This window comes from Ictidomys tridecemlineatus, chromosome 4 (assembly GCF_052094955.1).
Source record: "Ictidomys tridecemlineatus isolate mIctTri1 chromosome 4, mIctTri1.hap1, whole genome shotgun sequence".
Classification (NCBI taxonomy): Eukaryota; Metazoa; Chordata; class Mammalia; order Rodentia; family Sciuridae; genus Ictidomys; species Ictidomys tridecemlineatus.
Window position 1 is genome coordinate 16,133,033 of NC_135480.1, and position 25,572 is coordinate 16,158,604.

The 25,572-nt window shown below is 34.0% G+C and overlaps 1 protein-coding gene across 1 annotated transcript; it reads right to left on the bottom strand.

The window, feature by feature from the left end:
• Nucleotides 1-18,364: 18,364 nt before the first annotated feature.
• On the bottom strand, nucleotides 18,365-19,375 carry LOC101975758 (olfactory receptor 8K3). Its single transcript, XM_078044885.1, has one exon. It carries the CDS (start codon nucleotides 19,373-19,375, stop codon nucleotides 18,365-18,367), a length of 1,011 nt encoding a protein of 336 aa, XP_077901011.1.
• Between the last annotated feature and the right edge of the window lie 6,197 nt (nucleotides 19,376-25,572).

A 25,572-nucleotide genomic window follows, 5' to 3' on the forward strand; every position in this document is an offset into this window, starting at 1 on the left:
CTGTAGGTTGTTGAATAATTATCAGGGATAAATTTATACAAATTTGGCTTCACTTGTTTATGCATTTATTGTAGGATCCAACATTGTTTGCATATTAGGATCACAAAGAGATATGAGCACTCCTATGTTCATTGCAGTATAATTTGAAAGAGTCAAATGTGTCAATATATACTGAAAGACAAACACATAAGTCAAATGTTGTCTATGCAAACAATAAAATATTATTCATACGTAAAAATGTATATACTTCATAGTGTGATAAAAGGATAAACCAGGAGAACATTAAATAAAACAAACCGGTCACAAAAGAAAAGAATACTTTTTACATGACATATCCAAAATACTCAAACATAGCATCATTCCAGGCACATGCCTATGATCCCGGTGGCTAGGAAGGCTTTGAAATGAGGATTGCAAGTTCAAAGCAAGCCTCAGCAAAAGTGAGGTGCATAGCAAATCAGTGAAACTCTGTCTCTAAAAAAAAAAAAAAAAAAATGCGTAATAGGGCTGGGGATGTGGCTCAGTGGTTGAGTGCCCCTGAGTTTAATCCGTGGTACTTCCCCCCAAAAAATAGAATCATAAAGCAGAGTGGTAATTGCAAAGGAGAGGGAATTGAGGAAAATGAAGAATTGCAAATAAATAGACATGAAATCTAAACAATGCAGATAAATTTGAAGATGTGCTATAAAACACTGTGACCTATAGTTACCAGTACTGAATTGTACATTAGAAATATTGAGGTGGTAAATTTCTTGGTCAGCCCAATTAAATAATTTTTCAAAGAAGAAACAGAGTCCCAACATCAGTCAAATTACCTGTAAGTCTTAAAAACATTAAAGTAATTTAAAAAAAAACAGGCAAGAAATGATATATTTCCTCTGAATTCTTTATTTTTTAAAAAAAATATTCATTTTAAATTTATTATAGGTATACATGAAAGTAGAGTGTATTTTGACATACTATACATAGACCAAGTATAATTAATTTTAATTAGAACCCCACTCTTGCAGTTGTACATGATGATGTTTCACTAGTGGTATATTAATATATGAACATATCAAATTTATATCAAATTCATTCTATCTTTTCTATTCCCATCCCTTCTTCCTTCCCTTCATTCACATTTGTTTAAGACAATGAACTTTTATTATTCCCTCCCTCACCCCTTTTTGTGTGTTAGCATCAATATATCACAGACAACATTTAGTCTTTGTTTTAAGAGATTGGCTTGTTTTGCTTAGAATGATAGTCTCCAGTTCCATCTATTTACCAAAATTCCATAATTTTATTCTTCTTTATGGCTGAGTAATAATCCATTGTCTATAAATGCCACATTTTCTTTATCCATTAAGGGACACCTAGGTTGGTTCTACAGCTTAGCTATTGTGAATTGAGCTGCTATAAACATTGATGTGTCTGTGTCATTCTATTATGCTTTGGGTATATACTGAAATGTGGGGTAACTGGGTCAAATGATGTTTCAATTCCAAGTTTTATGAGTAATCTCCTTACTTCTTTCCACAGTGTTTGTACCAATTCACAGTCTCACCAGCAATGTATGAGTGTATCTTTTCCCCCCATATCTTTACCAACATTTATTGTTGTATTCTTAATAATTGCCATTCTGACAAGAGTCAGATGAAATCTCAGTGTACATTTAATTTGCATTTCTTCATTTGATATTTATGGTGAACATTTTCTCATATATTTGTTGACCTTTCCTAATTCTTTTTCTGTGAAATGCCTATTTCCTTTTTCCATTTGTTGATTGGTTATTTGATTTTGGGGGGAGAGGGATACTGGGGATGAAACTCAGGGGTACTCAACCACTGTACCACATTCCCAGTCCTATTTTGTATTTTATTTAGAGACATAGTCTTACTGAGTTGCTTAGCAACTCACTTTTGCTGAGGCTGGCTTTGAACACAAGATCCTCCTGCCTAAGCCTCCAACCTGTTAGGATTACAGGTGTGTGCCACCACACCCAGCTGGTTTTAAGATTTTTCAGTTCTTTGTATATCCTGGAAATTAATGTCCTATCTGAGGTGCAGTATGCACAGATGTTTTCCAATTCTGTAGGTTCTCTGTTTGTGTTCTTGATTGTTTCCTTTGCTGTGAAGAAGTATTTTAGTTTGATACCATCTCATTATTCAATTCTTGATTTTACTTATTATGCTTTAGTAGTCTTGTTGAGGATCTCTGTTTCTAAGATGACATGATGGAGATTTGGGTCTAAATTTTCATCTAGTAGGTGCAGGGTCTGTGGTCTAATGCCTAGGTCCTTAATTCTCTTTGAGGAGAGTTTTGTGCAGGGTGAGATATAGGAGTTAAATTTTATTCTGCTACATATGTATTTTCATTTTTCCCAGCACCATTTATTGAAGAGCTACCTTTTCACCAACATATGCTTAGGCTCTTTTGTATAGTGTCATATAATTGAATATATGTATGTTTGTCTTTGTGAATTCTATTCTGTTCCATTGATCTCCATGTCTATTTTGCACCAATAGTATGTAATTTTTGTTACAATATCTTTGTAGTATACTTTAAGGTCTGATATAGTGATGCATCCTGCTTCACTTTTCTCACTAAGAATTGCTTTGGCTAACCTGGGTCTTTTATTTTTCCAAGTGAATTTCATAACTACTTTTTCTAGTTCCATGAAGAACATCAGTGAAATTTTAATAGGAATTGAATTAAACCTATACAGCACTTTTTGTAGTATGTCCTTTTTGACAATATTAATTCTGTCAACCCAAGAACATTAGAGATCTTTCCATCTACTAGGATCTTCAATTTTTTTCTTTAGTGTTCTGCAGTTTTCATTATAAAGGTCTATCACCTCTTCTGTTAGATTGACTTCAAACTATTTTTTTCAACACTGTTGTGATTGAAATGGTTTTTCTAATTCCTCTTTCAGATAACTCATCACTGGTATATAGAAATACAATTGATTTATAGTTGTTGATTTTATGTTCTGTTACTTTACTGAATTCATTTATGAATTATGGAAGCTTTTTGGAGTAGTTTTGTGGTTCTTGTTAATATAGAACAATGTCATCACCAAATAAGGATAGTTTGAGTTTTTCTTTTTCTATTTGTATCATTCTAATTTATTTCTTTTGTCTCAATGCCTTGACTAGGGTTTTAAGGACTATGTTGAATAGAAGTGATGAAAGAAGGCATTCCTGTTTTATTCCAGGTTTTAGAGAAATTGCTTTAAATTTTGCTCCATTTGGAATGATGTTGCCCTTGTGTTTAGCATATATAGCTTTTACAATGTTGAGGTATGTTCCTACTATCTCTATTTTTCTAATGTTTTGAACATGAAAGGGTATTGTATTTTGTCAAATGCATCCATTTGCAATAATCATGTGATTCTTGTCTTTAAGTCTATTGATGTGATGAATTACACTTACTGATTTCTGTATGTTGAAACAACCTTACATACCTGGGATAAATCCCACTTGATCTTGGGAACTATCTTCTTATTATGTTTTTGTATGTAACTTTTGAGTATTTTATTAAGAATTGTTGCATCTATGTGTACCAGAATATTGATCTGAAGTTTTCTTTCTTTGATGTGTATTTGTTTTGTCTGGTTTTGGTATCAGGGTGATGCTAGCTTCATAGAATGAGTTTTATTAATTTTTTCTTTTTTATTAAATTATTTATTTATTTTAATTTGTTGTACATGATGGCAGAATGCAATTCATTCCATATTACACATATAGAACACATGTATTAAGTTGCTGATTGTACACAAAGCATTTTCACACCATTCATGTCTTCATACGTGTACTTGGGTAATGATGTATAACTCATTCCACTATCATTCTTACCCACTTGCCTCCTCCTTTACCCTTCCTCCCCTTTGCCCTATCTAAAGTTCCTCCATACCTGCATTGCTCCTCCCCATTACCATTATGAGTCAGCATCCTCATATCAAATAAAACATTCAGCCTTTTGTTTTTGGGGATTGGCTTACTTCATGTAGCATTATATTTTCTAACTCCATCCATTTACCTACAAATGACATGATTTTATTCTCTTTTAATGCTGAGTAATGTTCCATTGTGTATATATACCAAAATTTCCCTATCCATTCATCTACTGAAGGGCATCTAGGTTGGTTTCACAATTTAGCTATTATAAACTGTGCTGCTATAAACATTGATATGGTTGTGTCCCTGTAGTATGCTGTTTTTAAGTCCTTTGGGTATAAACTGAGGAGTGGGCTATCTAGGTCAAATAGTGGATCTATTACAAGTTTTCCAAGGATTTTCCATACTTCTTTCCAGATTGGCTGCAACAATTTACAGTCCCACCGGCAATGTATGAGTGTGCCTTTATCCGCACATCCTTGCCAACACTTATTATTGTTTGTATTCTTGTTAGCTGCCATTCTGACTGCAATGATATGAAATATTAGAGTAGTTTTGTTTTGCATTTCTCTAATTACTAGAGATGTTGACCATTTTTCCATATGTTTGTTGATTAATTGTATATTCTCTTCTGAGAAGTGTCTGTTCAGTTTCTTGACTCCAAAAATAAAATACTTAGGAATAAACTTAATGGAAGAAATGAAAGACCTTTACAATGAAAACTACAACATGCTAAAGAAAAAAATTAAAGAACACCTTAGAAGATGGAAAGATCTATCTTGTTCTTGGATACTTAGAATATTGCCAAAATGACTATACTTCCAAAAGGTCTATACAGATTCAATGCAATCCCAATCAAAATCCCAATGACATTTCTTATAGAAATAGAAAAAAACAATCATGAAATTCATCTGGAAAAATAAGAGGCCCAGAATAGCCAAATCTGGTGGCATTACTATTCCATACCTTAAACTATACTACAGAGCAATAGTTAAACAACAACAACAACAACAACAACAACAACAAACAGCATGGTATTGACACCAAAATAGACCTACAGACTAATGGTAGAGAATAGAGGACTCAGAGACTAACCTACGTAACTACAGTTATATTAGACAAAATGCATATTGGAGAAAAGATGGCTTCTTCAACAAATGGTGCTGGGAAAACTGGAAATCCACATGTAACAAAATGAAATTAAATGTCTATCTCTCATCATGCACAAAACTCAAAGTGTATCAAAGATTTAGGAATTGAACTGGAGACCTTGTGCCTAATGCAAGAAAAAGTAGGCCCAAGTCTCCATCATGTCGAGCTAGGACTTCCTTAGTTATACTCGTATAGTGCAAGAATTAAAATCAAGAATCAATAAATGAGATGGATTCAAACTAAAGAGCTTTATCTCAGCAAAAGAAACAATCAGTGAGGTGAGTAGAGAGTCTACAGAATGAGAGTAAATCTATATCACAGGCTCATCAGATAGAGCATTAATCTCTAAGACATATAAAACACTCAAAAATCTTAACATCAAAAAAACCCAAATAACCCAATCAGTAAATAGAGTTCTCTCCTTTTCTATTTCATGGAATAATTTGAGAAGTATTGGTGTTAATGCCTCTTTGAAAATCTTGTATAATTCAACTGAGAATCCGTCTGATCATGGGCTCTTTTCATTGCTAGGCTTTGGATGCCATTTTTTCTGTTTCATTGCTTGAAATTGATCTGTTTAAATTTTCTATGTCCTCCTGATTCAATTTAGGTAGGACGTATGTCTATATAAATTTGTCAATGTCTTCATAATTTTTTATTTTATTGGAGTATGTATTTTCTAAATAGTTTCTGGTTATCATTTGTATTTCAATAGTGTCCATGGTGATTTCCTTTTCCATCATGTATTTTAGTATTTTGTGGTCCCTCCTCACCAGCTTAAGTTTTTATCTATTTGATTTATATTTTCAAAAAAACCAACCTTTTTCTCCTTGACTTTTTGATTTTTTTATGTTTGTTTCAAATTCATTGATTTTGGCTCTGATTTTATTTATTTCCTGTCTTCTGCTTTAGGTGTTGACTAACTCTTTTTTATTTAATTAATTAATTTATTTTTTGACTTTGATATGTAATGTTAGGTTGCTGATTTGATGACTCTTTTTTTAAAAATAAATCAGCTCAATGCATTAAACTGTCTTCTTAGAATCAGCTTCATAGTGTCCCAGAAATTTTGATATGTTTTGTTGCTATTCTTATTTACCACTAAGTATTTTATTATTTCATCCCTAATTTATTTTGCTATCCATCAATCATTCAATATTGTATTATATAGTCTCCAAGTGTTACATTAGTTTCTATTTTTCTTATTTTATCATTGATTTTTAATTTCTCTCCATAATGACCTGACAGGATACAAAGTATTATAACAATTTTTTGTAGTTACTGAGTTGCTTTTTGGCCTAAGATATGGTTTATTTTAGAGAAGGTCCATGTTCTGCAGAGAAGAAAGTGTATTTCATCATTGATAAATAAAATATTAAATATATGTCTGTTAAGTCTAAATAATTAATCATATTTTAAGTTTTATAGCATCTTTATTTAGCTTTTGTTTGGAGAATCTATCTAGTGATGAGAGAAGCATGTTATAGTTATCTAGTATTATTTTGTTGTGTTCTATTTGATTCTTGAAATTGAGAAGGATTTGTTTGATATATATTTATGATTGTTATGTCTTATTGATATATAATTCCCTTAAACAGTATGAAATGTCCTGATAGGTCTCTTTTGATTATCTTTTGCTTGATGTCCACTTTATCTGACATGAGGTTAGAAACCCCTGCTTGTTTATCAAATCCATCTGGATCATATATTTTTTTCCATCTTTCTACCTTCAGTTTGTGAAGGTAGAAAGATGGAAAAAAAGGTAAAAAGATGGAATGACTTTGCCTAGGATGTGAGTCTTTTGGAGACAGACTATTATTTGGTCTTGTTTTCTAAATCCAATCTTCAAATCTATGTACTCTAATTGATGGGCATAGGACATTCACTCTCAGGTTTATTACTGAGAGACAATTTTTATTTACTGTCATTTTGATTTATTTCTGTTTTTTAATATTTATTTTTAGTTATAGTTGGACACAATACCTTTATGGTATTTATTTATCTTTATGTGGTACTGAGGACCGAGCCCAGGACCATGCACATGCTAGGCAAGTGCTCTTCCGATGAGCCACAACCCCAGCCCTTATTTCTGGTTTTTAATTAAAATTAGTTTCTCGTATTGCCTATTTTTTTTAGTATACTTTCTATTTTTGGTGGTTGTCAACTTTATTTTTCATTTCTTGTTCATGAAATATCTTATTGAGTATGTTTTATAGAGTGAGCTTAATATTTGTGGATGCTTTTAACTTTTTTATCATTGAAAGTTTTTATTTCTTCATAAAATATGAAGCTTAATTTTCCCAGGTGTAGCATTATTGGCATCCATTTTCTTCCAGAGCATGTTCTGTATTATTCCAAGAACTTCTGGCTTTGAGATTCTGAGATTAGAAATCAGCTGAGTCATGGATTGATTTCTCTCTAATTGTGACATATCATTTTTCCCTGGCAATCTTTAAAATTCTATCCTTATTCTGCATGTTAAGTATTTTCATAATAACGTGATTTGGTGTGGTTATGTCGTAATTTTGTATATTTGGGGCCTTGTAAGTCTCCTATATTTGAGTTTACATTTCAATATTTAGGTTTGGGAAATTTTCAGATATCATTTTATTGAAAAGTTTGTGCAATCCTTTGGTTTATACATTCAAGCATTTGTCTTATCCTGATACATTTTAAGTTTTGTCTTTTCATGTTATCCCATATATATTAGAATTTCTGTTTATGTATCTTAACATTTTCCCCCTATGGTCAACAAACATTATTTTCAAAATTATATATTTTGTCTTCCAAATGGTCTAGTATTCTGGTGATTATTTCCAGTGAATTTTTACTTTGGTTCATTGGTTCCTTCATTTAGAGGATTTTGACTTATTTTTCTTCAGGATCTCTATCTCCTTAATGAAGTGATCTTTCAATTTTTTCTCTAAATTCTTATATCATCTTTTACATCATAGATTAGTTTAAACTTGAACTTTCTGAATTCCATCTCTGACATTCCCACTACTGTGTCAGTAGAGTTTGTTATTGAGATATTCTGTGTTGTTTTGGATGGTTTCTTTCCTTCTTTTTACATATTGTTTATGGGTCTACCCATCTATCTGGATGTATCTGAAGCTGTAGCATTTCTACTTTATGACTTTATAGTGTCCCTCTATGTTATTGGTACCTCACAGATTGAGGGGGGAACTTAATAATATCAATAGTCTATGCAAACAATATGTAGCAGTAACTTTAGTACTTAGTTCCTATTTTTATATTTACAGTTTTAATTGGTACAATATGCAGAAATTATAGGATTAGGAATTTCCATAAGTAAAAACTGTAAATATTTTTAATTATGTCTGACATAAAATTAAACAATAAGCATTGTCTATGACTTCTACCATAGTAATTATTGTTGTGCATTGGTGGTATGCGTAGATGTAATAGATATTATTAGTATTAGGAGGTGTTAAGGATAGAGTTGATTATGAGGGATAAGAAGAAATAGGACAGAATAAAAATATTTGTAATTTCAGAAGGTGAATAAGGCACATTCAACAGTAACTTAGGCTATGGTGTTAATGAGAAACAAGAATATAAAGGAGAAGAATAGAGGATGTAATTTGGCTGTCAGAAATAGGAAAAAAAGAAAGAGAGAGAGGGAGACATGGGAAATAGAGAAGTGGCCAATACTATATAAACAAAATCAAAATATGCTAATTAAAACCCCAACTCTCAAAATATAGGACTTGAGAAAAATAACACTTTCCACCTCAAAAACAAAACAAAACAAAACAAACAAAACAAAAGGCTAGAAATAAAAAAAAGGTAACAAATGTATATATGCATATGTATAGGTGTACTTTGAATCAATCATCACACATTCAAATAAAATAAAAACAAATATAGACTTATGTAATGTACAAGCACAGATATGAATAATTGTGCTATATATGTGTAATATGAATTGAAATGCATTTTGCTGTCATATATAACAAATTAGTATAAATTTTTATAGAATTGTTTAAATTAATGAATATTATAAGCAGAAAAACAGAAAGAAAACCAAAATTCAGTGAGCATAAATGTTCATTGTAAGTTCCCAACTTTCTTTTCATTTCTTCTTGAGATGTGAAGTGAGTGTGGAAATATGGGCCACAAGCTGATGACTCTTTCTTTTTTTCTTATGTAACCCAGTTGATGTTTGGTGATTAGGGCTACCCAACTTCCCTATCTGGGAGACTGCTGTAGGCAGGCCATGTTGCAAGTTGCTTGGCATAGCCCCTGGCTGTTGAGGAGACTGAGCTACAGCCAGTATAGCCTCTTGTTGGGAGGGTGTAGCCAGCCTAGTCCAGGTGGGCCCAGCAGTAAAATCTTGAGCTAGGTGAGGGTTGAGGCAAAATAATTGGCTGGGTCAAGTGGGCTGGCTTCAAAATGGAGGGCCAGGTAGATGGGCCAGTGATTGGCTGGCAGTGTGGCTGGTATGTCCAATGAACCTAGTTAGCCTAGGCCAGGAGGATCAGACTCAGGTGTTGAGCCTTGTGGGCTAGCAGTGAAGCTGCGGGCTGGACTGGGCAGGCTTGGTGGTGAAGTGGTGGCCTGGCAGACTGAGCTATGAGCCTGCAGCTTTGGGGTGGACTATATAGAGTGCAAGAAGGTTGGTGGACTTGGACCTAGGGTTAGGGGGTCTGGGTGGGTGCCAAACTTGTTCCAGATCTGGTAGGCATCAAGGACTGGGAGACCCAGTAGGTGCTGGATTCCAGAGGGCATTAGGGACCGGGCTAGTAGCAGGGACCCCATGGGTGCCGGCCAGGTTGGGCTCCTATAATCCACTGGGAGTCTTTCTCTGAGACCCACCAGCTGGACATGTTGAGACCCCAAGGCCCTCAAATCCACCCTTGCCTCTTTTTAATCTGCTGTAGCTGACCTTGTTAGCCACTGCAAGCTTCAGGACTCACAGGGCTGAGAAGAGCCAAATTCTTTCTAGCCTCTCTAACTTGTGTTCCTGCTGGGTGAAATGCTCTCAGTTTCTGATTTTCCATGAGCTTATTAGGCCCAGTTAATCTTTGCTAGGCTCAGATGTGTTTTTGAAGACCTGGCTGCAAACCCATGGATCTGGGTTTCCAGTTCCTGTTGGTGCTATTGCATTTTTGTCCCAATATCGCTCCTGTATCTGCTCTCTGCAGAGGATTGATAAACTCAGGCAACTTATATTTTTAAGTCTGTTTAATGAGTTGAACAGTCTCTAATTGGCTAGGGAAGTCTGTCCCACTGCAGCAAAATAGGGGGGGGGGGATGACGAATAACTTGTGTACATTGATACAGCAGGAGTAGGAGCAGTTTATAGTAGGACAACAGAGCTATTTATACATTTTGCACAGCTTATCTTAATTAGCATAAACTAGATACATCAGTCAACCAATAAGGAATCTCCACACTTAATGGCTCGCTTTTGTTACTTCACAAACCACTCCCTCTGGCATTTTGCCAGGCACCATCCAGACTTGTTTACGAACTCTTAACATTTCTCTGGCAAAATACCAAGTGTTATTTTGACTTGTTTACAGACCTTAACATTCCACTCACCGCCATATTTTTCACTTTAAACCTTGGGGGAGAAGCAGTATTCCCACTGCTTGAGTTCTGGGTAGCCAAGTTGGAGAAATACTGCCTACACTAATCCACCATCTTGTCCCTCTCCTCTGAATCCTTTATATAAAATATTGAGAATATAAAAATTCTTAAAGATGAAAATCAGGTTGCCTGGAGATGAAGGACATAATAAAAATTAATAACATGTATTTACATAAGCTTAAGTGTTGGATTATTTGGGGGAATTTCACAAAAAGCCATAGAGAAACTGAGTATTGAAAGGATATCAATATGAGAGGCTGAATCCTAGCCGTTTCTGGTTCAGTCTTATGGGCTAGACTAGACAGAAATGCGGGTTGCACAATATTGCAAATGTAATAATTGCTCTTGAGTCATTCCCTTTAAAACAGTTGATTATGACACATAAATTTTACCTCAAGAATTTTCAAATGAACTCTAATATATTATCATGTTTGTTATTTGTTTTTTTAGTGAATAGCTTGTTTATGTATTTTATCATACACATGTATTCCTGATAATAATATGTGTCTAATCCCATCCAATAATTGTTTTTAATTAGTTGAAGCTAATTTGAGGTTTATTAAAACTTTGATTCTGATATATTCAAAATAGATTATATTCAGAAATTACTCAAATTATATACATTAAAGACATGTATTTAAACTATACATTATAATATTATATATTATATATTTAACATACATAATGCATATAATATATATAACTATATATATATATATAATATATAATATATATAATTAACCTGATGGCATTCTACTAATAATGAGAGTTCTGATAAATATTAACACTATTAATCTGTAATTTTGTAAAGTAAAATATACTTGTTTTTCATAGTAAAAATTACATAAGAGTTAAACTCATTTTGTATATTCACATTAGTCCATTTTTATTCACTTTTACTATAAAAATCATATTTTATTTAATTGATACTCTTTCTTGAAGCTTCTTCCTATGATTCTTGGTTGTAATCCAAGTTAATTTACTTCTTTACCAGAGGTTATCACTATCTACACATTTCATTAATAAGCACCATTGATTATCAATAAAATCATGTTCTTATACAAAATATGCTTACAGATGTTTGCTATTTGAATGGTAAGCAGAATGAATAGGAATGGCTAAAACAAACCAAATAGACATTACAGAGTATTATCTTGGGTACAGAATTTTAAAATTTAAGTAAACCTTAGGTTTTATTTTTCTTAATTTTTAAAGAAAAATGAACAAATCTTAATCATACTTGTAAGTTTTAATATCTTTCTCTAAGGAACTGGTAGAACAGTAATGTTCTACCAAACATTAATTGGTAGAAAAACTAAATGACTAGTCAGTAAGGATATTGAAGAAAATTGGAACACTGTGGCCACTTCATTTGGGGACAAGTGCATGGAGTACTGTTTACATGGCATAGGTTAAGGGCATCTGAGTGGCAAACCACTCCCTCATGCTAGGCATGTGAGAGGCAAACCGCTTACCTTGTAGGCACAGGCCTGGGCATGAGGCTGCATGTTGCAAGTTCCTGCCCTTGCTCCACGGCTCACTCCGAGATTGGTCCCTGCAGGGAAAGTTGGCCAGAAACTGCATTGGTGGCTGCCTGTACTCTGCTTAGCTACTGCCTGAGTATATATACATGGTAAGGGTGCAATAAAATCTGACCTGCTTCCCTCTTAGTCTCAGGAATCCTTGATTAGCAACTCCATAGCCATACTCTCCTCTACCCTGTTCTGTGGACCTCCTTGCTGGACAAGAGAGAGCTCATGCAACTTCAACCTAATCAATATGTATAAAAACATGTAAAAATCTATAAAGCAATTCTTTTAAAATTCATAAAGATAATGATATGCCTCATAAAGTCTTAATAAATCTTGACAATGAAAATAGGAAAAAAAAGATAATGTGAAATACTACCTAACATCTTAATCTATAAATTTATTTTATCTTTGGGTAAGTTTTGGTATATCCATGTTAATTAATTTAGATTTCATTATTCTGATTTTTGTGAATATTTGAGGTCATCTGTAACTTACATATTAAGTTCAAAATCTCCACTACCCTTCCACTAGATAAATGGAAATAGTTCAAATACTTCATCTTCTCACCATTATTTTAAAATCAGCAACTTTTAATTTTGTGTCAATTTTATGGGAAAGAGTGTTTCAAATGATTTTACATTTGTAATTTCTAGAAAAATGTAAATTTAATTAAATACACAAAATAAATGTAAGTACATACTTTTTGCATGAAAAATTTTTTTCTTTGAAAATTTTTGTATGTATACTTTGTCCAGAAAACTTGTCATCTGTAATAGCCTCACAGAGGGTCATAAGAAAACTTGTCATCTGTAATAACCTCACAGAGTAGGGTCATAAGAAAACAACAAAAGCTGAATATGGACAAGTTTAGAAAAAATCCCATAATGATGGATAGAGATTCAGCCTGTTATTTATTCTATGAGTTGCGAATTTTATTTATTTTTTAAAAATAAATATTTTTTGAAAATCTTAACTTTTTAAAATTTTAGTATAATCTTGAAAAATATTAATGTCTAGTCTTTGTATTCTGTGAGGAATTAAAAATGGATTTTATACCTGTGCTATGAATTATATGATAAAATAGTGAGAAATTCACTCTCACGAATCTGCCCAAGGATGACTCCCATAATTTGAGCCTGTTCCCTGTCTGTCTGAGCCTTAGGCTGTATAAGTAGATTCCTATGTAGACCGAAGAATGGAGCAGATTACTTCAAACCCGCAACTCTATAGTAACAACTCCATGGAAAATAATGTGAGCTTATTAGAAAAGTTGTTACTCTTTCTACTAGGTCAGGTTTGATTAAACTAGTTAGAAATAAATAAAACATTTTTTTTTTTTTGGTACTAGGGATTAAACTCAGGGTTACTTAACCACTTAGCCACATCCCTAATCCTTTTTTGTATTTTATTTAGAGACAGGGTCTCACTGAGTTGCTAAGTGCCTCACTAAATTGCTGAGATTGACTTTGAACTCTTAATCCTCCTGCCTTAACCTCCTAAACGGCTGAGATTACAGGCTCTCACTACCCCACCTGACTAAATGAAACATATTTTTTATAAAAGTGATGATGTGGCCTAATAATTTTAATTAGATGGAGATTAAAGAAAATAGGATATAGAAATTTAAATAAAGATTACATAAATATATGCCTGTGCCAGCGTTTTGTGTGTATCAGTAAATATCAGCATTCATGTAAAAATATGTATGAATATACACATGTATTTACAGAAACATTGTGAAAGGCAAAATAGAGCCACAGCTCATTTTCCTCATTATCACCAAGCTAGCAACAAAAATAAATTCTGATTTTGCAGAGAACAAATCCTGGTCTCTAAGAAAAGAAAAAATCAAGGAAAATATCATTTCTTTTGATGAGCCATTGAACTCTAGTCTCAGATAGACAAACATCAACACAAATATTTTTATGAAATGTCATATGCCCCTTAAAGCCATTTTTGAGTTTTTAAATCAGAACAGCAAAGATGTATTAAAGGGATAGGGATTTGTCATCCTCTGATGGCTCAGAGGTTTTCTTATGTTTGATAAATGGTACTGTGGGGAAATCCAGCAACAAGAATAAACAAACAAATGATTTTTAAAAATTGTAAAGAAAGATCTGCTTTAACAGACCCAAAAGCAAAAACAAACAACCCCCCTACACACTCCTAAAATATTAAGTCCTTCTTTTACAGGAAATAAATAATTGAATCACCACCTATTTGTTTACTCTCCTCTCAATACAAGCTCAGCAGAGATTAGTTGTTGCTGTTCAAGTCTCTATGCAAATTTGCACTTTGCTCTCCTTTTCTGAAACAACTGCCACATCCTCCTGTGCACCAACCAAGATGAAGAGAAATTTACAGTAGGCTGTTGCCATTTTATCCAAAAGTCATTCTCCTGTGTCCTTCATCTTGGCCAGACTCATGATGTCTTGTCCCATTGCACTGAGCAAGTCCAGAGTGTGGAAAAGCAAAAAGACTAGGTAGGCCTGGGTGTCAGAACACCTGGCTCAGGTGAGAGAGCTCTTCACTACAGGAGGTAGTTAGGTGATAGGCAGAGATGATATGGATGAAACCTAAGGTATCCTCAGCCATCAGAGCCAAAGGATCTATGGCAAAGGGATACCTCAGAGGGAAGGAGCCCTCAGAACTTCCTCCCTGGTAATGGCCCCTGACTGGTTTCTAATCCTCCTGACTTTGGCCACTGGTATTGAGGTGACCACCAAGGATCTGTTTTTGTCACTAGTTTTGCAATTATGAGCAAATCACTAGCCTCACGTTTGTCTTTTTTCCTTCCTTCTTTCCTTCTTTCCTTCCTTCCTTCCTTCCTTCCTTCCTTCCTTCCTTCCTTCCTTCCTTCCTTCCTTCCTCCTTCCTTCCTTCCTTCCTTCCTTCCTTCCTTCCTTCCTTCCTTCCTTCCTTCCTTCCTTCCTTCCTTTCCTTTGTTTTTATGATGGGATAATGATCCATTCAATTGATATTCAGTGACTATTAAAGTACACTAATGGGGATTCTGAAAATGGCTGACAAGTAAATACAGTAAATGCTTTCTGTGAAGGAATCAGACAAAACAACAGTTCTGCATGGGACAATGGGGTGGGAAAGGTGTGGGAAATTGCCAGAAGGCAACTCAGAGAGCTAGCAACCAGGTGAAAGCAACAGATATTGGGTTTGGGAACAGAAAGAAAATTAACAATCAGAATAAACTGCAGAAGCACCAGGTCTGTGGGATCCTTCAGTGGGGGAGGGAATGTCCCCTCATTGACCTGCAGGAACTTTATAAGGAGGCTCTGCTCTGCAGGAAATTCAGTTTGACCAGGAAAAATGCTTAGATATTGTGAAGTGTGCTGGTGCAGGAGAGTGTATTGGCACTTCCCAGCATATTTAATGAAAATGGGGATGCTGTACCAGCAGCATAAATAGATTGAATTTTCTGAGCAGGAGATTAAAAATCCCTGCATTTTCCTTTCTTTTTCTTTTTTCTCTATTTATGCATCTGTGTATTAATGTATGTAAGGATGTAATATTTGCCACACTGGGGACTGAACCCATGGCCTCTCATGTGCCAGTCAAGTGTTCTAACACTTAGGACATCCCCACCCCTGATTTTTCTAGTTTTGATTGTCTTTTTCTTGGTTTGCTTTCTTTTGGTGTCCTCAAAACCCAATGGCCACTTGTGCTTTGCTTTTCACTGGATCAGTGGGGGCCCAAACTGAGTCTCGGGGCACAGGAGTGAGACTGGCATGGATTTAGGGGCAACTTTGGTTGATGATGGGAGCCACAGCTGCTGGGCTGCATGTCTGTAGAGCTCAGAACACTCAAAGTTGTTTCCCTTTGAAATTGGTGGTCCCACTCTAAGATAAGGAGTAGGCCAACAGTGAGCAGAACTGGGTCAGGTCAGTGATGGGTGGAAGCTGCTACCACAGCATCCTACTACTGGCAAAGGCTCAGGCCCATACCCAGACATGTCTGGAGTATCTCCTGATGGAACCTGAACACTCCCATTTACCTCCCCCCCAGCAAATCTACACACCAAGTTCCTTGGAATAAGAGAGTAGTACAACCTTAACTGGTAAGGATTAGAGGCCTGACCAACAACTCCTGCCAGAGATTAGCCTCCATCTCCAAATATAAAAACACAGCCATAAGGAGGGCACATTCTGGTCTGAAATAGACAGGATCCCTCAGTAGGTGCTGGCATGCAAGGATGAGGTTTCTGCATGACATCTCCTCTAACATGTTTGATTGGTTTTTCTCCGAGCAGAGAGCTAACAAACAATACTATATTCCAAATTGTGTTCCAAAAGCATCCTCACAGCAGGGGGAATTCTGAAATTGAAACCGTGGAAAGAAGTATTTGCTTTTCAAAATTAGATATTGAAACTTTTATCTTTCTCTCTATAAAAGGTTATAGTTATTTCTTAAAGTTAATTTGTGAAAACATAAAATAAAGTATTTTAATTAGACATGTGTAAAACTTGTAGTGAATTAACATTTGATTGAGTTTCTATCTAGCATATTTTCTAGGAAATTAAAATATCTTTTAAACCAATGTAGGTCTGTTATATAATTTTATCATAATAAATAGAATTGTATAAACTCTTCAGTAATATTGATCCTTAAATGATTATATGTGTGTATGTATGCTGTTATCATTTCAATAAAGTTTTCATTCATATTTAATTGGCAAAAGATAATTTTATTATATTATGGTATACTAAGAAAACAGATCGGTCTCGATATGTCAGAAAAATAATATGAATGTTAAATTAATAAATAAAATGAAAACATATAGATCATTTGTTTTTAGAGAATGATGCAGCATAGTTCAGGGCTGGGGAAAGAGTTCAGTAGTAGAGGGTTTTCCTTATATACATGAAGACCTGGGTCCAATCCCCAGCACCACCAAAAAGAAAAAAGTAAAAATAAATGCAGCATAGTTCAAATTATAGGATTGTCTGTTTTGCTCCTTCAAATTTGATTACCATCAGTATAGTCAAAGAACATTCATATCCCCAAAATAGTACACTGTCACATGGAGCAAATATAAGGTAAATCAGCCACTAGAAAGAACATTAACCTTAATTTATCATAGAGTAGATACCTTGAGTAAGAATAAAATACGGATGGGTATGACTTTTAAACAAGAATTTTCCTTTGCATTTAGAGAGGTAAGGGAGAGTTACCATCCCTTAGGAAAAAAATAGGTAGTAAGGAATTAAGATTAATCCGGTAAGGAATAAATGAATAACTGAACAAAGAAAAAATAAAGAAAAGAAAGAAAGACTGGGGCTGGGGATGTGGCTCAAGCGGTGGCGCACTCGCCTGGCATGCGTGCAGCCCGGGTTTGATCCTCAGCACCACATACCAACAAAGATGTTGTGTCTGCCGAGAACTAAAAAATAAAATATTAAAAATTCTCTCTCTCTCTCTCTCTCTCTCTCTCTCTCTCTCTCTCTCTCTCTCTCCCCCCCCTCTCACTCTCTCTTTAAAAAAAAAAAAGAAAAGAAAGACTGACTTTGGAAGAATCTATGGAAGAATTTTAGAAATTCATCTTAAATGGTGCATCTACTCATATATATTTAAGGACTGGATTAGACAAAACTAGGTGCACTGCTGAATCTATGGGTTACTAAATGGTCAAATAAATTGGTTTAATAGGTCCTCTCAGGCTCATATATGAAAGTAAGGATACAGATGAGAAAAGGGAATGACTCTAAGACTCTAAGTGGAGGAGTGGCATTTGTGCATATTCTTAGGACACGTGAATCCTTGTGTTACATGAGCCTCTCTATACCACAATTAAGTTGAACATGTCTATATATGTGTATAAAGCCTAACAGAACAATTGTGCTTACCCCAAGGGACAACAGGTTCACAAACACAAACATGGGTACTAAACACTATAATAGTTAAGGCTGTAAATTTGGCTAGCTCCACTTCTAACTGTACATGTTATTCTTTTTTTTATTCTCACACAGCATACACTCTATAGTATAGAGATGATAAACCAATTATATTATACTGATGAATTGCTTCAATTATCATATGACAAATTAATCTCCTCCTTAAAGAAGGCAGTGTTTTTCATCATTTTGTTCTCTTGTGAGTTCATAGCATTTAGAAGTTTGAGAAGGACTAAGAAGGTCAATCTCTTAGGGCATATTTTTGCTTGCTATGCTATTTTGGAGAAACACAGCACAAGTTTCCATACAAACCTGGCGTGTATGACTCATATTGTATGTAGTTTTTAGGAAAAACATTGCATAACTTTTTCCAGGTCCTCTGTAGGGCATATTTTACATCTTTGTTCCTCAAGCTATAGATCAATGGATTTAACATGGGGATAATTATGGTGTAAAATATGGAAGCCACTTTATCAGTGTCAAAAGAGTGACTTGACTTAGGCTGCACATACATAAAGAGCAAAGTCCCATAGAACACTACGACCACCATCAAGTGGGATCCACAGGTAGAAAAAGCTTTACGCCTGCCCTCAGCAGTGTTCATCCTGAGAATGGCTATGAGAATGAGCAGGTAGGACACAAGGACAATCAGAAGAGAGGAAAGCAAATTAAAAGCTGCTAAGATTAGAATTATCACTTCAATTTCATGAGTACTTGAGCAAACCAATGGTAACAAAGGGAGACTGTCACAGTAGAAATGACTGATGACATTGTAGTCACAGAAGGGTAAGGTAAAAATCTTTATGGTGACCAGAAGGGACACAAATGTACTGTAGAGATAGGGAACTGCTACTAGTATATGACATACCTTCTGTGACATGATGACCGTGTAGAGGAGAGGGTTACAGATGGCCACATAGCGGTCATAAGCCATTGCGGATAGAATAAAAAGTTCAGAAGCAATGAACACAAGAAAGAAAGCTAGCTGTGTAGCACACAAATAATAGGAGATGGTATTCTGATCCACAACAAAACATACCAACATTTTTGGGCCCACAACTGTAGAATAACCAAGATCTGTAGTAGCCAGGTGTCTAAGAAAAAAGTACATGGGTGTTTGCAGGCTCTGGTCCACCTTGGTGAGGATGATCATGCCCAAGTTGCCCAGCACTGAGATCACGTAGATGATGAGGAACAGCCCAAATAATGGAGCCTGCAGTTCAGGGCGTGATGTGATGCCTTTCAGAATGAACTCGTGTACCACTGTCAGATTGTATTTTTCCATTTGTTTTTATTAGAAAGCCTATTCTGGATAAATGCAATATCAAGGTCAATTTATTACAAATATTTGCAAGAGATTAACATTTATTATGCAAACCTAGGGTAAATAAGCTATGTCCAAACTTTCATATTTAAAATATCAAAAAATGTGTCTTTACAAATAAAAAATATAAAGAAAGGAATCAGAGATCAACTACTCATTCTCATCTAGGATAATTTTCTTACTAATGATAATTTTGTGACATCTAAAGATATTTTGTCACAATTGTGAAGGAAACTGCTAGGTTAGAGATCAGGTAAACTACTGAGCATTCTGCCTAAATCAGTGTCTAGATCAACAATTTCATTCTGAGGTTCTAAAACCTTGACAGATAGAGGTAGTAGATAGATACATAAATAGATAGACTTTCTGTAGATACATGGATAGATACATAGAGCTTGAAATACAGATACAGTTATGTGGATACATAAAGCAAAATGATAACAGCTTAAACATTTAAAAACTTTGGGTATATAATTACGAATAATAATTGTATTGTTCTATATTTTTATTTGCAATTCTATAATTACAATCACATAATTCCAATTATATTTAATTTAATGACATGCCCTCTATGAGGATTACATAGTAAAAATTTCTAACAAATTTCATAAAATCATACAACTTTCTACTTTGACATAATCTTATAAAATCTACATACTGCTAGTTAAAACTGAAACCCTTAGCCTAGTCAGTGTATACAAATATAAAAACTATAAAAATATTACTAGAAGTTATTTTTATATATGTATAAAGAAATATATATGTGTATACATACTGTCCAAGTTATATGTGAGCATATTGATTACAAAGATTACTTTCAAAAAAATATTTTAACTATTATTCTCTTGTACAAAACAAACAGCCTTTAAAAAACAGGGTTGTTGAGAATGAGAATGAAGGGTGATTCAGTGATTCCATGTGTCTATGTTACCTTGAAATATTTCTCAAAGATAGTTACCTAATGTCTCTGTTGTATTGTTGTTTATATATATGATATATACTGTTTATAGGTACTACTGTTATAAACAGTACATTATATTTATACAATAAATACAATATAACTGTACATTTACATTATAAATATAATATACTGTTTATATACTGTCATATGTATGCATACACACACACATATATGTATATATATGTATATATATATTTAAAATTGTTACCTACCTGAAAGAGGTTTTTATTATATACGTAAATTAGCATTCTTGTGCACAGGCACTTCACTTCTTCTCCAGGACTAAAATAATGAATAGATGAGGAACAAGTGACATAGGATGAATATACAAAACATCCAAACTCTATTCCATGACCCCATACTTACTAAAATTGGACAGTGTGCTGTTGGTTTGGACTATCTATCTTCTATTTTTCCTAACAATTTTAGAAATATTTTAGTGTAAGTCACCTTGATGTAAATTGACTTAAAATGTTAATATTCTCCTGCAGCACTGTCCTTATAATTAAGATACCCTTACTTCTTTGTAACAGATTCTTAGTATTTTATATGCAAAAATCTGGGTGAAAATGAGGTAATCTAAACAAATTTGTAGAAAGTGATTGGCACTGGTTTTATACAAGGAAGACTCATAAAATTTGCTTTTGAGAAAGAAATACTGTATTTCAATGAGAAAAAAAGGTTGAAATAATTTTGTAATAAATTTTATAAAGCTCTACAATGTGTAAATGTTTAATATGATATATAATACCATCAAAACAATAAAAAATGACATGGATAGGTTGATGGATGTCATTTGAAATATTACTGTCCATTAAATTCATAGAAATTTTTTCAAATCTGATCAAAATTTTTTCAAACCTCTTTCAAATATGGTAATGCATACAAATGTGCATATAAGCAAATCAAAGCTATCTGAGCATCTCTAAAAGACTGGAGATGGACAGGTATAGCATAGGAGCAGATGTATGACATTCAAAGAAAAAAATTACTACTGGAATAAAATTCTGTGAGCATCAATGTTTTCTAAATAAAAAGGTTAGAAATGACAACTTAAATAGTGAAAATTGTCATGACATCAATCTACAAGTGAGGTTCAAGGACATGGAATCATACAATTTGACAACATTAATTATAAACAGATTTCATGCCATGGACAATTAACTTACATCAAATATTGCTTAGATTCACGTGACTTCCTGACATCTTACAAATACACAATATTACTAAATAAAACTTATGAAATATTTTAGACTAAAGAATAAAGAGCTATTTTCAATAAATTCAACAAGAAATAGAGTAATTCTTGTTTTCTGTTGTTAAGGTTTGTTTTCAATTGTAATCATGAAAAGTTTAAAAGTGACCTGGTAAATATGAAATTCTATAAGTAAGCAAAGATGAAAAATGTTTGCATTCATCAGTGTTGTAATTCAATTGAAAAAATAATCTGGTTTTTATGTTAAAATCTTCACTGAATACTGGAATTTAATTTTTTAACCCTATAATCGAATTTTTTAGACTCAGATCCTGCTGTAAAATTAATACTTTACCATCACAGTAGAACTGAGGACTTAAAAGTCTGACTCTTCACAAAATGCTTTTCATATCTTATTATGAAGTGGGAACTCCCTTTTGCTTATGAAGAGATAAGGAATGAATTATATTTATATATTTATTTACCTAATCATTAAATTTCAAACTATTTTTAAATTGTCACACAAACAGTCTGGATACACTAGTTAGATAATTATGTCAAAATAAGTCCTAATGTTACTTATAACTAAAATAAATCAATAAAAATCTAAAAAGCAAATCAGCCTTAAATCACTAGGTAACTAAGTGTTTGGAAGTATGTCAAGATGAAAGACAGAATGACTGCAATTTAAATGTTGCCATTTCATATGGGAATAGTTGCTCAGTGGCAGAGAGCTTGTCAGCATCCACAAGATCTTGGCTTACATCCCCAGAACTACACAATTCCAATTCCTTGATCATTTACTTCCAGTAACTATTGGCTTCAATTAGACATATAGTCCTATTTTTTTTTCTGGTATCATGGAGTTGAAAGCACAGAACTCAAATAAGAAATGATCACTAACATTAAATGGCAGGACCATAGCGAAATATGACCATTTCTATAGATACTGGTAGCATACACACCACATGAAACCTTCTGTCTTTGTTACCTGCAGTGAAACCTATTGTTTGGATCCCCCTGTATTGTTAGCATGGCATTTACAAGGACAATTTATGGATTCTTTTGCCTTTGGAGGCTCTCCCTGAGGAGAAGCCAAACAACTATTAGAGTATCCCTAAAGCCTTTGGAGATTAATAAACGACCTGGAAGTTACCCACTAATTGTCAGGGACAATTTGTTTTCAATTGTGACTTTGCTTATTAATTGATCATATGAGCCAGTAATCCAAATTCAGGGTTTTATCCAGAAGTATCTTGTATTAGGATCTCAAAAATATTCTAGTACTCTCATGCTCATTGCTGCATTATTTGATTACCCAAAATGTGGGGGAAAAAAAACTAAACATCTTATATAAGGTATTGAAAACACTCTGTAGTACTAGTTACCATTTTTCTTGGTTATCTATGAATGTATATATCTACAAACACTGTAAGTTTGCAGAGATTTTAAGTAAATTTTGTAATACGCTTGTGACTGTCTTCTTCTGAAGGTTTCTTTCTTCACTTCATTATTTGTCTTGGACTCCTCCATGATAATTAGCTAGAGGTTTTTCCCTTATTTTGCCAAATACATAAGTTTATTATATATTTGAAATGTTTCCCCAGATAGGTGGCTTCATCTGTGAACTCTGCCTTGGGTGTAAGGCCCCTTGTTTTCTGCTCCTGCTGGTTCTCACTGCAGTGGACCTGGCCATGAACCCTAAGACAAAGGCACATGCTCCGTTTTCTACCATGCTACCAAGCTGATAGTCTTGCTTCCTGTGCTGCTACCCAAGGCTAGCAGAAACATCATGGAAGCAGTTTCATTGTGGCCTGGATTATGAGTTCTAGTCACTAAGTCTCAGATGCACACCTTTGGGTATGGACCAAAGGACTCTTCCTGTCACTTGGGTTTATGTTGGTATGTTCCAAACTGGGTTTCAAGTCAAAAGCCTGACTCAATTCCCTATTTCCCTTTTACAGGGTAAGCATCTCTCTTCAAGCTTTATTGCAAAGAGTTTGTTAAATATAACCACATGATACCACTCTTAAATCATATTCGATTTTCAAAATTAAATTGTTAAAAATAAACTTCACCTATTCACATTAGTCCATCTTTGATTTAAATTTATTTTAATGTACTTATGTGTTCATTTATTTATTTATTGGTGCCAGAGCTTGTAACCAAGGGCAATAAACCACTGAGCCACATCCCCAGCCCATTTTTGTTTTGTTTTTTAATTAGAGACAGGGACTCACCAAGTCTCCAAGACTGTCTTTGTACTCACAATCCTGCTGCCTCAGCCTCCTGAGCTAATGGGATTACAGGTATATGCCACTGCACCCAGCTTGATTTATTTTTATAATAAAATTTATACTTTATAAAATTGAAGCTTTGTACATTCTGTTATGTCCCTCTTTTGTTCACTTTTCTATGGCTTTTTGACCTTTAATTATTATTTCTATTTTGCATAATTGTATCTGTTTTCTCCAATCTGTGACATATTTACTTTTTAATATGTATTTCCATTGTGTAAATATTAGAAGCTTTAATTAATTAATGAATCAATCTTTTAGAATTTTGATTTTGTTTAAGGATATTTTCTGTGCTGAATCATAAACAATTATACACACAAATATTCACACAAATAGGCAGTCCATTTATACGAACAACATATACACAGATAATCAATGTCAGTGACCAATTTTAACTTTTGATATCTAAAAAAGGAGCTATGCAAATAGCAGTAGCTTTGGGGGTTCTTTATATATCCTAGAGATTAGTGCTGTATCTGATGTGTGAAGGGTAAAAATTTGCTCCCAAGATGCAGGCTCTCTATTCACCTCACAGATTGTTTCTTTTGCTGAGAAGAAACTTTTTAGTTTGAATCAATGCCATTGATTGATTCTTGGTTTTAATTTTTTGAGCCACAGGAGTCTTATTAAGGAAGTTGGGGCCTAATCCCACTTGATGGAGATTAAGGCCTTGTTTTTCTTCTATTAGATAGAGAATCTCTGGTTTAATTCCTATGTCCTTGATCCACTTTGAGTTGAGTTTTGTGCATGATGAGAGATAAGAGTTTAATCTCATTTTGTTGTATATGGATTTTCAGTTTCCCCAGCACCATTTGTTAAAGAGGCTGTATTTTCTTCAATGCATGTTTTTGGCATTTTTGTCTAATATAAGATAATTGTAATGTTGTGGGTTTGTCTCTGTGTCCTCTATTCTGTACCATTGGTCTACCAGTCTGTTTTGGTGCCAATACAATGCATGCTGTTTTTGCTACTATTGCTCTGAAATATAGTTTAAGATCTGGTATAGTGATACTACCTGCTTTATTCTTCTTGCTAAGGATTGCTTTAGCTATTCTGGGTCTCTTATTTTTCCAGGTGAATTTCATGATTTCTTTTTCTATTCCTATGAGGAATGCCATTGGGATTTTGATAGGAATTGCATTAAATCTCTATAGTGCTTTTGGTAGTATGTTTAGCACTTTTTTTTCTTTAAATGACAATATACATATGCTTTTATTATTCTAGTAACTGTAACTTCATAATGTAAACAAAATGCAGTAAGTTCTAAACCATAAAACAATGAAGGAAACACGGAGAATTTTAGAGAAGCTCATGGATGATGTGCAAAACCATGGCATATTACACTCCAAATAGACATAGCACAGCAGGGATCATGGGCTCATCTCTGGTTACACCAACTCAGAGCACTGGAAATACAAGAACTACAAACATAGTTTATCATAGAATAAGCATATTCTGCCAAAATAATATTAACTAACAGACTAAGGCTTTTTTAAAGAATTATTCCTTGCATTTACTGATGTAAGGAAGAGTGACTATCCATGGAACCAAAACAGAAAGAAAGGAATTCAGATTGAACAGTAAGGATAATAAATAATGAATAAACCATGGGAGTCTTTAATTGAATTCGAGACCTTAATCTCAACTGGTGCATTCACTTGTATATACACATGTACTGAAAGAGACAAAATGAGAAACTGCACTG

Bases quoted from the DNA above. Each gene is read 5' to 3' on its own strand.
- LOC101975758 (XM_078044885.1), bottom strand. From the start codon at position 19,375: ATGGAAAAATACAATCTGACAGTGGTACACGAGTTCATTCTGAAAGGC.